General features: G+C 43.0%; 1 protein-coding gene across 1 annotated transcript; it reads left to right on the top strand.

The window, feature by feature from the left end:
- Positions 1-3,812: 3,812 nt before the first annotated feature.
- LOC113052833 (perlwapin-like) lies at positions 3,813-4,849 on the top strand. Its single transcript, XM_026217282.1, has 3 exons — positions 3,813-4,045; positions 4,192-4,335; positions 4,639-4,849. The coding sequence occupies exons 1-3, from the start codon at positions 3,964-3,966 to the stop codon at positions 4,761-4,763; spliced, it is 351 nt and encodes a 116-aa protein (XP_026073067.1). The 5' UTR covers positions 3,813-3,963; the 3' UTR covers positions 4,764-4,849.
- Positions 4,850-12,177: the final 7,328 nt, after the last annotated feature.

Below are 12,177 nucleotides of genomic sequence, written 5' to 3'. Positions count from 1 at the left end.
GTCAGTGGTGTTTATATACATATGAGCAATAACACTAGCTCTGACAGAGTACTGGTCACTGTTGATGACAAGCTGCCTTCAGATCAGCATGTTCGACAAATTAGGGTTTTTTATTTTTGCGCTCTGTTTAATAATTTGCAATGGCTCGGTGTATAAAAAGTCAGGTTAAGGTGACTGGTATAGTGGTCTGTTTGCGTCTCTGTGTGGTCTTGTTTGGTATTGCAGCTTGATTTGTAGTTATTTCTATACTGTCCATAGTTTGAATGTCAGAATCAGAATGCAAATATTTTTTTAATAGAATACTGTTGTCAAAGATGCCATTAGAAGCTAATGAATTTGATTTAAACAATCGTCCTACATACTGTAATATTCACATGCAGTTCATAGGGGACATATTGTATTAGCCCTGCAGTTACAGCATGAAATGGACTACTATTTAAACCTATAACATTAAGGCAACCTATTTTATCTCACAATTCTGACACTTTTTTTTCTCACAAATGCAAGTTTATATCTCTTGTTTTGCACAACTCCATTTAACTCAACGATTGCAATTGTGTCAATTCTCAGAGGGGTAAAAAGCCAAGTGTTGGATATAAATTCATGATTCTGAGTCGAGGGGAAAAGAGAGAATGATGAGTTGATTTTATCAGAAATGTGAAATATAATCTAGGAAAATTACCTTTTTAAATTTTTTTTCCATGGCTACCATATAGACCGCCATACAGCAAGCAATTTTGGCCCAGATCTGGTCCACATTTGGCCCACGTGTGGGCCGGTTCTGGGCCGAAATTGCTTGCTGTCTGGGCTGCTACTTCAAATAAAAGGCTTTGTGTTGCCCTTTAAGAAATGTAAGTTTCAAATATCAGCTTAATTATTTTTGGTAAATATTTTAAAGTGAAAATGTGAAGTTCATATTTACTTTTTCTTTGTCTAACTCATTTGTAAAAATTATATCTTTTGTTTCTTGTGATGAAGTCACTTCCTGTTTAGTCACTTCCTGTTAGTTAAAACAATGAGACAGACATGGTGTGCTCTCTCTGATAATCCGTTGCATCCACTTAAAAGAATCATAGAGGCAATGCCGTAAATTCATTAATATGACACTAGAAAGGCAGAGGATCTCCAATTCCCCCAATGCTGCAGAGAAATATAGTGGAGCAATATCAGAAAGGAGTTTCTCAGAGAAAAATTGCAAAGAATTTGAAGTTATCATCAATCAATCATCACCTTTATTTATATAGTGCTTTAAACAAAATACATTGCGCCAAAGCACTGAACAACATTCATTTGGAAAACAGTGTCTCAATAATGCAAAATGATAGTTAAAGGCAGTTCATCATTGAATTCATTGATGTCATCTCTGTTCAGTTGAAATAGTGTCTGTGCATTTATTTGCAATCAAGTCAACGATATCGCTGTAGATGAAGTGACCCCAACTAAGCAAGCCAGAGGCGACAGCGGCAAGGAACCGAAACTCCATCGGTGACAGAATGGAGAAAAAAACCTTGGGAGAAACCAGGCTCAGTTGGGGGGCCAGTTCTCCTCTGACCAGACGAAACCAGTAGTTCAATTCCAGACTGCAGCAAAGTCAGATTGTGCAGAATAATCATTTGTTTCCTGTGGTCTTGTCCTGGTGCTCCTCTGAGACAAGGTCTTTACAGGGGATCTGTATCTGGGCTCTAGTTGTCCTGGTCTCCGCTGTCTTTCAGGGCAGTAGAGGTCCTTTCTAGGTGCTGATCCACCATCTGGTCTGGATACGTACTGGATCTGGGTGACTGCAGTGACCCTCTGATCTGGACACAGACTGGATCTGGTGGCTACGGTGACCTCGGAATAAGAGAGAAACAGACAAATATTAGCGTAGATGCCATTCTTCTAATGATGTAGAAAGTACGGTGTTATGTGAAGTGTTCCGGTTCCAGTTTACCTAATTAATGCAGCCTAAAAATCCTTTAACGGATTTGGATATTAAAAGCATATTAGTATGTTATGTGTATGCCAGGTTAAAGAGATGGGTCTTTAATCTAGATTTAAACTGCAAGAGTGTGTCTGCCTCCCGAACAATGTTAGGTAGGTTATTCCAGAGTTTAGGCGCCAAATAGGAAAAGGATCTGCCGCCCGCAGTTGATTTTGATATTCTAGGTATTATCAAATTGCCTGAGTTTTGAGAACGTAGCGGACGTAGAGGAGTATAATGTAAAAGGAGCTCATTCAAATACTGAGGTGCTAAACCATTCAGGGCTTTATAAGTAATAAGCAATATTTTAAAATCTATACGATGTTTGAAGTTATCATCATCTAGAGTGCATAATATCATCCAAAGATTCAGAGAATCTGAAACAATCTCTGTGCGTAAGGGTCAAGGCCGGAAAACCAGACTGGATGCCCGTGATCTTCGGGCCCTTACACAGCACTGCATCACATACAGGAACGCTACTGTAATGGAGATCACAACATGGGCTCAGGAATACTTCCAGAAAACATTGTCGGTGAACACAATCCACCGTGCCATTCACCGTTGCCAGCTAAAACTCTATAGGTCAAAAAAGAAGCAATATCTAAACATGATCCAAAAGCGCAGTTGTTTTCTCTGGGCCAAGGCTCATTTAAAATGGACTGTGGCGAAGTGGAAAACTGTTCTGTGGTCAGACGAATCAAAATTTGAAGTTCTTTTTGGAAAAATGCGACGCGATGTCATCCGGACTAAAGAGTCATAATATTGTGTATGTTAGTTGCACTAACCTGAGTATTTCCATTTTAAAGTGTATGAAATATGTTTTAAAAGGGAATGTGCAACAGTACATTATTGGCTTAGGCCTGTAATTGACTGATTATTGAATTTATATATGAATAATAAGCCTGTGGAAATACTTAATGTTATTTTACTGTTGAAAATGTTCAATTATAGTTGATAGTTTGTGTAGTTAAATATTTTGCTAGTGCTAACAGGCAACAAAGAATCTCAAAGTAGAACTTACATTGTGGCCTTGTTTTTTCATAATTTTTTTGCAAGTGGTAGATCGGATTACATTTGGACTTTGGATGTAATCTTGGGCTTGAAAAGGTTGGTGACCACTGGTCTAACTCATAGTGTAAAATAGTCTAACTGATTGTTTTGAGCTGCCCATAACTCCTGGTCTAGGATCTGTTTTCTTAGTAATAATAGCATGACGAAATCTATTTGGAAATTAATCCAGTGTATCTGCCCTTCTGTTTTGGAAAGCGTCATATGATTTTATGAAGCATTTGCACAGAGGGCAGCAAAGTAGCCAATCACAGACATGTTTGTTTACTTCTACAAAGCATTGTATTTAGGTTGGAAACCTGAGTTAAATCATGCTCATAACTTCATAAAAAATGAATTAAAAAAAAATTTCATTGTGTAGACATTTTAAGTGAGTAAAAACACATTGTGTAGACACATTGGTTAACTTTGTGAGGTTGTGATGAAAGAGTGACCTTTTTTAATACATTTAAAGGGAGGGCTCTTTCCATGCTATATACCAGTGGTTCCCAATTCTGGTCCCGGAGAACCTCCAACACTGCACATTTTAGATGTCTCCCTATTCAAATGCACCTGATTTAACTCATCAACTCATTGGTGAAAACTCCAAGACATCAAATGTGTGCATCAGATAAGAGAGACACCAAAAACGTGAATGGTTTGAATGCAGCTCACCTCATACAACCGCAATCAAACACACCTGAACAAGCTAATCAAGGCTTTCCATTTAGTTACTAGAAAGCTACTGGCAGGTGAGTTTGATCAGGGTTGGAGTTGACCTTATCTCCTTGGATCTTTAAAACCCCATTTACAGAAGTGGCTGTTACAACAACAACACATTTATTTGTTTTAGTTTTATGCCCTTTGGCTGTATTTAGCTATCTGCTTCTTCTGACACGCCAATTCAGCAATTCAATTTTCCAGCAGAGGCCATTGTGAGATTGTAGGCTGGGAGGATGACCGCTCGAATGTATTGCTCGTTTGGTGCGGTTTTATTGTGTCTGTTTGGAAACTTGAACATAACAGATGCTACTCTAGGTGAGTGATCTGTTGACTTCATTACGCAGCCTGAAGAAACCCAAAAAATAAGTGACCCTTCATCTTTGTGTGTAGGATAAGGAATGGGTAGTAGATCTTTTGAAATGCTTGATTTGAAGCAGATAAATATGTCATGTTGTATTAAGGTATTGGCGGTCTGAGGCTGAAAGACTTGCTATCCCATCGAGGATGTTCTTCTGATAGACCCTGCTCTGGAAGACAATACTGCTCTGAAAGACCTGGCTGCTCTCGATTTCAATGTGATCCTGTTTCCAGTCAGCCTGGTTCAAGTGAGTTACCATTTATAATCGATGCTAGGGGTCCTCCAAAAAAATAAATAAAAATCTAATGCATGTGTGGTTTTTTTTTTTTTTTGATTAGAAAGTTACTTTTTTGCCTTCTGTTACTCTTGTCTAGATTTAGGTTTGAATTTCTCCTTTTTAGGATGGTTTAAAACCCTGGATGGCTTTACAAAATACACTGGAATAATTCTTGGAATAAAATTCACTCTGTGGCATAAGTCTTTTGCTGTATATTGACATGGCATACAGTCCATGCTCATGAACTAAAGCTGACTGTCTTTGTCCATGCAGTGAAACCCGGTCAATGTCCTGACCCAAAGAACATTCCACTGTCTGCTAAAAACTGTGTCCATGATGGTCAGTGTCCTGCCACACAGAAGTGTTTGCCCAACCACCAGTGGCCATGGATGCAGTGAACCAAGCCGACAGGGCCAGGGAAGCTGTCAGAACACGGGCCAGGGCGCCGGACAGGGCAAGGGAAGCGGCCAGGGCAGCGGACAGGGCGCCGGTCAGGGAAGCGGACAGGGCGCCGGTCAGGGAAGCGGACAGGGTGCAGGACAGGGCCAGGGGAAGCGGACAGGGTGCAGGACAGGGCGCCGGCCAGGGAAGCGGACAGGGTGCAGGACAGGGCCAGGGAAGCGGACAGGGTGCCGGACAGGGCGCCGGTCAGGGAAGCGGAAAGGGTGCCGGACAGGGCGCCGGTCAGGGAAGCGGACAGGGTGCCGGACAGGGGCGCCGGTCAGGGAAGCGGACAGGGCGCCGGTCAGGGAAGCGGACAGGGCGCCGGTCAGGGAAGCGGACAGGGTGCAGGACAGGGCCAGGGAAGCGGACAGGGTGCAGGACAGGGCCAGGGAAGCGGACAGGGTGCAGGACAGGGCCAGGGAAGCGGACAGGGTGCTGGACAAGGCGCCGGACAGGGCCAGGGAAGCGGACAGGGCCAGGGTGCCGGCCAGGGAAGCGGACAGGGTGCAGGACAGGGCCAGGGAAGCGGACAGGGTGCAGGACAGGGCCAGGGAAGCGGACAGGGTGCTGGACAGGGCGCCGGACAGGGCCAGGGAAGCGGACAGGGCGCCGGACAGGGCCAGGGAAGCGGACAGGGTGCAGGACAGGGCCAGGGAAGCGGACAGGGTGCTGGACAAGGCGCCGGACAGGGCCAGGGAAGCGGACAGGGCCAGGGTGCCGGCCAGGGAAGCGGACAGGGTGCAGGACAGGGCCAGGGAAGCGGACAGGGTGCAGGACAGGGCCAGGGAAGCGGACAGGGTGCAGGACAGGGCCAGGGAAGCGGACAGGGTGCAGGGCAGGGTGCAGGACAGGGCCAGGGAAGCGGACAGGGTGCAGGACAGGGCCAGGGAAGCAGACAGGGTGCTGGACAAGGCGCCGGACAGGGCCAGGGAAGCGGACAGGGCCAGGGTGCCGGCCAGGGAAGCGGACAGGGCGCCGGACAGGGCCAGGGAAGCGGACAGGGCCAGGGTGCCGGCCTGGGAAGCGGCCAGGGTGCAGGACAGGGCCAGGGAAGCGGACAGGGCGCCGGACAGGGCCAGGGAAGCGGACAGGGCGCCGGACAGGGCCAGGGAAGCGGACAGGGTGCAGGACAGGGTGCAGGACAGGGCCAGGGAAGCGGACAGGGTGCTGGACAGGGCGCCGGACAGGGCCAGGGAAGCGGACAGGGCCAGGGTGCCGGCCAGGGAAGTGGACAGGGGACTGGTTTTGGTCAGGGAAGCGGCTATGGCCAGGGATCTGGTAGTGGACAGGGAGTTGGCCAAGGAAGCGGCTACGGCCAGGGAAGCGGCTATGGCCAGGGATCTGGTAGTGGACAGGGAGTTGGTCAGGGAAGCGGCTACGGTCAGGGAAGCGGCTATGGCCAGGGATCTGGTAGTGGACAGGGAGTTGGTCAGGGAAGCGGCTACGGTAAGGGAAGCGGCTATGGCCAGGGATCTGGTAGTGGTCAGGGAAGCGGCTACGGTCAGGGAAGCGGCTACGGCCAGGGATCTGGTAGTGGTCAGGGAAGCGGCTACGGTCAGGGAAGTGGCTACGGCCAGGGATCTGGTAGTGGTCAGGGAAGCGGCTACGGTCAGGGAAGCGGCTATGGCCAGGGATCTGGTAGTGGTCAGGGAAGCGGCTACGGTCAGGGAAGTGGCTACGGCCAGGGATCTGGTAGTGGACAGGGAGTTGGTCAGGGAAGCGGCTACGGTCAGGGAAGCGGCTATGGCCAGGGATCTGGTAGTGGACAGGGAGTTGGTCAGGGAAGTGGCTTCGGCCAGGGATCTGGTAGTGGACAGGGAGTTGGTCAGGGAAGTGGCTTCGACCAGGGATCTGGTAGTGGACAGGGAGTTGGTCAGGGAAGCGGCTATGGCCAGGGATCTGGTAGTGGACAGGGAGTTGGTCAGGGAAGCGGTCTGTGATGTGGTCAGGGAAATTCAGTGCTATGTTCATAAGGATTTTTCCCTTTTTGCTCTAACATTTCAGGAAGACCATCTCTGCCTCCTTCCTTAAATAAAAAGAAAATTGCTTTATTTGAAAGTTGTGGTGTTTGACTTTCTCACATAACCCAGTTCTGGCGTCAGTGCTTTGTGTAAGTTCCTCTCCATGAGACCTGGATATTTGCAGTATTAGACAATTTTTGACCCAAAATATACCACATGTCATTGGGGCTCAAATGGCACCAGCTGTTTTCTGCACCTTCTGCAAACTTTTTTTTTTTTTTTTTGTCTTAAAACAAGCCTATGAATGCCTGAGGTCAGGATCTCATTAATTCTGAATTAAAACTCCCAGTGATGGAGAAGAGCATGCTTTTGTGCATCTGCATTATAAATCCGTGTCATGAGCCTTTTGCACAGGCTGAATAAAGGAAACCAGTAAAGTTCAGATGGATGATGGTTGTAATGGGGGTATAGTTGATTATGGTCGTGTGTCTGGCAAGTGTTTTATAATGGACACTCCCTGAAGAAGTCTGCTATTATAGGAGTTGACTGCAGTCAGTGGTGTTCATATACATATGAGCAATAACACTAGCTCTGACAGAGTACTGGTCACTGTTGATGACAAGCTGCCTTCAGATCAGCATGTTCGACAAATTAGGGTTTTTTATTTTTGCGCTCTGTTTAATAATTTGCAATGGCTCGGTGTATAAAAAGTCAGGTTAAGGTGACTGGTATAGTGGTCTGTTTGCGTCTCTGTGTGGTCTTGTTTGGTATTGCAGCTTGATTTGTAGTTATTTCTATACTGTCCATAGTTTGAATGTCAGAATCAGAATGCAAATATTTTTTTAATAGAATACTGTTGTCAAAGATGCCATTAGAAGCTAATGAATTTGATTTAAACAATCGGCCTACATACTGTAATATTCACATGCAGTTCATAGGGGACATATTGTATTAGCCCTGCAGTTACAGCATGAAATGGACTACTATTTAAACCTATAACATTAAGGCAACCTATTTTATCTCACAATTCTGACACTTTTTTTTCTCACAAATGCAAGTTTATATCTCTTGTTTTGCACAACTCAATTTAACTCAACGATTGCAATTGTGTCAATTCTCAGAGGGGTAAAAAGCCAAGTGTTGGATATAAATTCATGATTCTGAGTCGAGGGGAAAAGAGAGAATGATGAGTTGATTTTATCAGAAATGTGAAATATAATCTAGGAAAATTACCTTTTTAAATTTTTTTTCCATGGCTACCATATAGACCGCCATACAGCAAGCAATTTTGGCCCAGATCTGGTCCACATTTGGCCCGCGTGTGGGCCGGTTCTGGGCCGAAATTGCTTGCTGTCTGGGCTGCTACTTCAAAAAAAAAGGCTTTGTGTTGCCCTTTAAGAAATGTACGTTTCAAATATCAGCTTTAATTATTTTTGGTAAATATTTTAAAGTGAAAATGTGAAGTTCATATTTACTTTTTCTTTGTCTAACTCATTTGTAAAAATTATATCTTTTGTTTCTTGTGATGAAGTCACTTCCTGTTTAGTCACTTCCTGTTAGTTAAAACAATGAGACAGACATGGTGTGCTCTCTCTGATAATCCGTTGCATCCACTTAAAAGAATCATAGAGGCAATGCCGTAAATTCATTAATATGACACTAGAAAGGCAGAGGATCACCAATTCCCCCAATGCTGCAGAGAAATATAGTGGAGCAATATCAGAAAGGAGTTTCTCAGAGAACAATTGCAAAGAATTTGAAGTTATCATCATCTAGAGTGCATAATATCATCCAAAGATTCAGAGAATCTGAAACAATCTCTGTGCGTAAGAGTCAAGGCCAGAAAACCAGACTGGATGCCCGTGATCTTCGGGCCCTTACACAGCACTGCATCACATACAGGAACGCTACTGTAATGGAGATCACAACATGGGCTCAGGAATACTTCCAGAAAACATTGTCGGTGAACACAATCCACCGTGCCATTCACCGTTGCCAGCTAAAACTCTATAGGTCAAAAAAGAAGCAATATCTAAACATGATCCAAAAGCGCAGTTGTTTTCTCTGGGCCAAGGCTCATTTAAAATGGACTGTGGCAAAGTGGAAAACTGTTCTGTGGTCAGACGAATCAAAATTTGAAGTTCTTTTTGGAAAAATGCGACGCGATGTCATCCGGACTAAAGAGTCATAATATTGTGTATGTTAGTTGCACTAACCTGAGTATTTCCATTTTGAAGTGTATGAAATATGTTTTAAAAAGGGAATGTGCAACAGTACATTATTGGCTTAGGCCTGTAATTGACTGATTATTGAATTTATATATGAATAATAAGCCTGTGGAAATACTTAATGTTATTTTACTGTTGAAAATGTTCAATTATAGTTGATAGTTTGTGTAGTTAAATATTTTGCTAGTGCTAACAGGCAACAAAGAATCTCAAAGTAGAACTTACATTGTGGCCTTGTTTTTTCATAATTTTTTGCAAGTGGTAGATCGGTTTACATTTGGACTTTGGATGTAATCTTGGGCTTGAAAAGGTTGGTGACCACTGGTCTAACTCATAGTGTAAAATAGTCTAACTGATTGTTTTTAGCTGCCCATAACTCCTGGTCTAGGATCTGTTTTCTTAGTAATAATAGCATGACGAAATCTATTTGGAAATTAATCCAGTGTATCTGCCCTTCTGTTTTGGAAAGCGTCATATGATTTTATGAAGCATTTTCACAGAGGGCAGCAAAGTAGCCAATCACAGACATGTTTGTTTACTTCTACAAAGCATTGTATTTAGGTTGGAAACCTGAGTTAAATCATGCTCATAACTTCATAAAAAATGAATTAAAAAAAACTTTCATTTAGTGCTGTCAAAATTAGCGCGTTAACGCATTCGATTAATTTGAAATATTTAACGCGTTAAAAAAAAATAACGCAATTAACGCGGTTGCAGTTTTTTTTATTTCTGGTTGTGGCCATGTGTGTTCAACGTGCAAAGAAATATGGATAAGACCAAGGAAGGTCTTTTAGACGGAAAGTTTCAGTATAAAACTCTGCCGGATTACTCTTCAGTCTGCCACAAGAAACATTACTCTTCATTTAGTCTGCCACAAGAAACAGCAACATTAAAATCATGAACTCAAATGTCATTGTTTAAAAAAAAAACAAAAAAAAAAACAATGACTGTAACAGTGCGTAAATCAGACCTTTCTGTAACGCTAACGTTAATAAGCTTAAACGAAAATAACGAAATAATTGTGTAGCGGAGTAGGGGAGACCGGGGATGGTTGTAACACTTTTTTCTTCAACGCCTAAAATTACCTTTTTCTTTTGGCTACAAGTCTAAAACTTCTAGGCAAAGTACCCACATGTTTATACTACAAATGGCAACAATTTAAATGTATTCAACTATATCACAGACTTTGTGAGATGATGACAAATACAAGGTGGTCCTTTGTTACAACCTACCCCACTACTGGGGTAGGTTGTAACACATACTGGGGTAAGTTGTAACAGGTAGACAAAATATACAAAAACTAAGGGTACTCCAAGTGATTTGACACAAAAACAGTTTTATTTTAAATGAATGACTGCAACAATAAATATGTGTGAATATGGGGAGTGTATGAGCATATTGTGTGTTTTTGTGCATGTGTGCCTTTTGTGTGTGTGCATGTCTGTACGTGCACATTCATGTGTGTGTGTGTGTGTGTGTGTTCTTGTTTTTGTGTCATATCAGGACACAACTCTGTATAATGACATGTGTATGACACAGGTATTACAAGGAGAGGGTGACTTATGAGGACATAACCCATGTCCCCATTTTTCAAAACACTTATAAATCATACAGAAAAAGTTTTTTTGAGAAATTAAAAATGCACAAAGTTTCCTGTGAGGGTTAGGTTTAGGTGTAGGGTTGGTGAAGGGCCATAGAACATACAGTTTGCACAGTATAAAAACCAATACACCTATGGGATGTCCCCACTTTTCACAAAATGTGTGTGTGTGTGTGTGTGTGTGTGTGTGTTTGTGTGTGTGTGCGTGTGAGCAAATTAACAGACGTATGTTTATCCCCACTCCAGAGAATGAACAAATGAAATGCATTCTTTACCAGTCACAAGTTCTAGTAATTCTGTAGAATTGTTAAAATCACAAAAATGTTCTTGGTTGTATGTAAGGGGATGGTTGTAACACTTTCAAAACATGTGTTACAACCTACCCCTTCACTGTCACCCATTGTTTAGCAAGCTGTATTAGCATGGTGCTTTGAAATTGGCAGAAGGTTGATACACCATTCTTTACTAGAGAAACTACAGTTTGACCTGATATAACTCATACAACATTATCTACAACGGTAGAAGTACTAAACAAAATATTATCTTGTTATTTTTTTTTACTTTCTAACCTCAGAATTAGATTTTCTGCTGTAGCTTCAGGAGAGATAGCAACACAGACTGGAAAACCTCCATGTGGGATTGTAAAGGAAGCCTGATGAAACTGAAATTGTCACATGACTCCTATCTTGCCCCTGATTCATGGAATTGGTAGTGTTACAACTCTCCCCGTGTTACAACCATCCCCGGTCTCCCCTATTTTTTGTACACAGTGCCGCGAACTGTCAATCACTCCTGTGCGCGTGCATCACTGTCCTCCTCAGCTGCAGCAAGTTGCGCTCTCTCTCTTCATCAAGCTTTAAAACAAAAAGGGGACAAAAAGATCATATTGTCTTTGTGCATAGGCTATTGATTAATTAGATAAATGAATATCTAAATTTGTGCCTTGCCGTCTACGGTATTTTTTTAGAACTTAGAAAAAAGATGCTGCAGCCAATGAACAGCCAGCGGGGGCTGCAGGACGACTCAACCTCCACAGACAGTTTTTAATGTTTATCAGACAATAAATACTCAAGATTTTGCTTTAGTATAACTCACAACGAGTTTCACACACCTTCTCCGGCCACGTTGGGTTGTTGACACTTAACAGTGGGAAAAGCGACACATGCGCTATTCACTTGTGTAACTTACGGGTGAATGGGTAATGTAGTTTCTGCTCTGGGTGGGATGAATTAGGAAGCTTGCATTGTGAAGGGCGCTCTGAAAATCGGCAGTGCAGGTAAAAGATTAAAACCTCTATTAAAACAGATGTCCAAATGAGCGTACCAGTACGCTACAAGCACGTTCTGGGCGCACGGAGAGGTGGCGGTATGCTCAAGAGCTATATTTGGAAGTGGCGGTACAGGTGCATACTGGCCCACTTAAAGCACTGGCAATGACTATACTTTGGAATTTTTTTGCAGTCTACTTAGAATTCAACATGGAAATCATTTTTGTTTTTTATTGGCATTGATTGTTTTGAAATTCAAATGGTACTTACATGCCTGTGTTTTTATTTCTGTAATAAATATGGCTTTCAAGC

This window comes from Carassius auratus, chromosome 33, assembly GCF_003368295.1.
Source record: "Carassius auratus strain Wakin chromosome 33, ASM336829v1, whole genome shotgun sequence".
NCBI lineage: Eukaryota > Metazoa > Chordata > Actinopteri > Cypriniformes > Cyprinidae > Carassius > Carassius auratus.
The sequence above is the reverse complement of the archived record's forward strand: the minus strand, read 5'-3'. Positions and strand labels throughout refer to the sequence as shown.

Coding starts and splice junctions, on each gene's coding strand:
- LOC113052833 (XM_026217282.1), top strand. CDS start 3,964: ATGACCGCTCGAATGTATTGCTCGTTTGGTGCGGTTTTATTGTGTCTG. Junction 4,046..4,191: donor CATAACAGATGCTACTCTAG/GTGAGTGATCTG, acceptor TGTTGTATTAAG/GTATTGGCGGTCTGAGGCTG. Junction 4,336..4,638: donor TTCCAGTCAGCCTGGTTCAA/GTGAGTTACCAT, acceptor TTGTCCATGCAG/TGAAACCCGGTCAATGTCCT.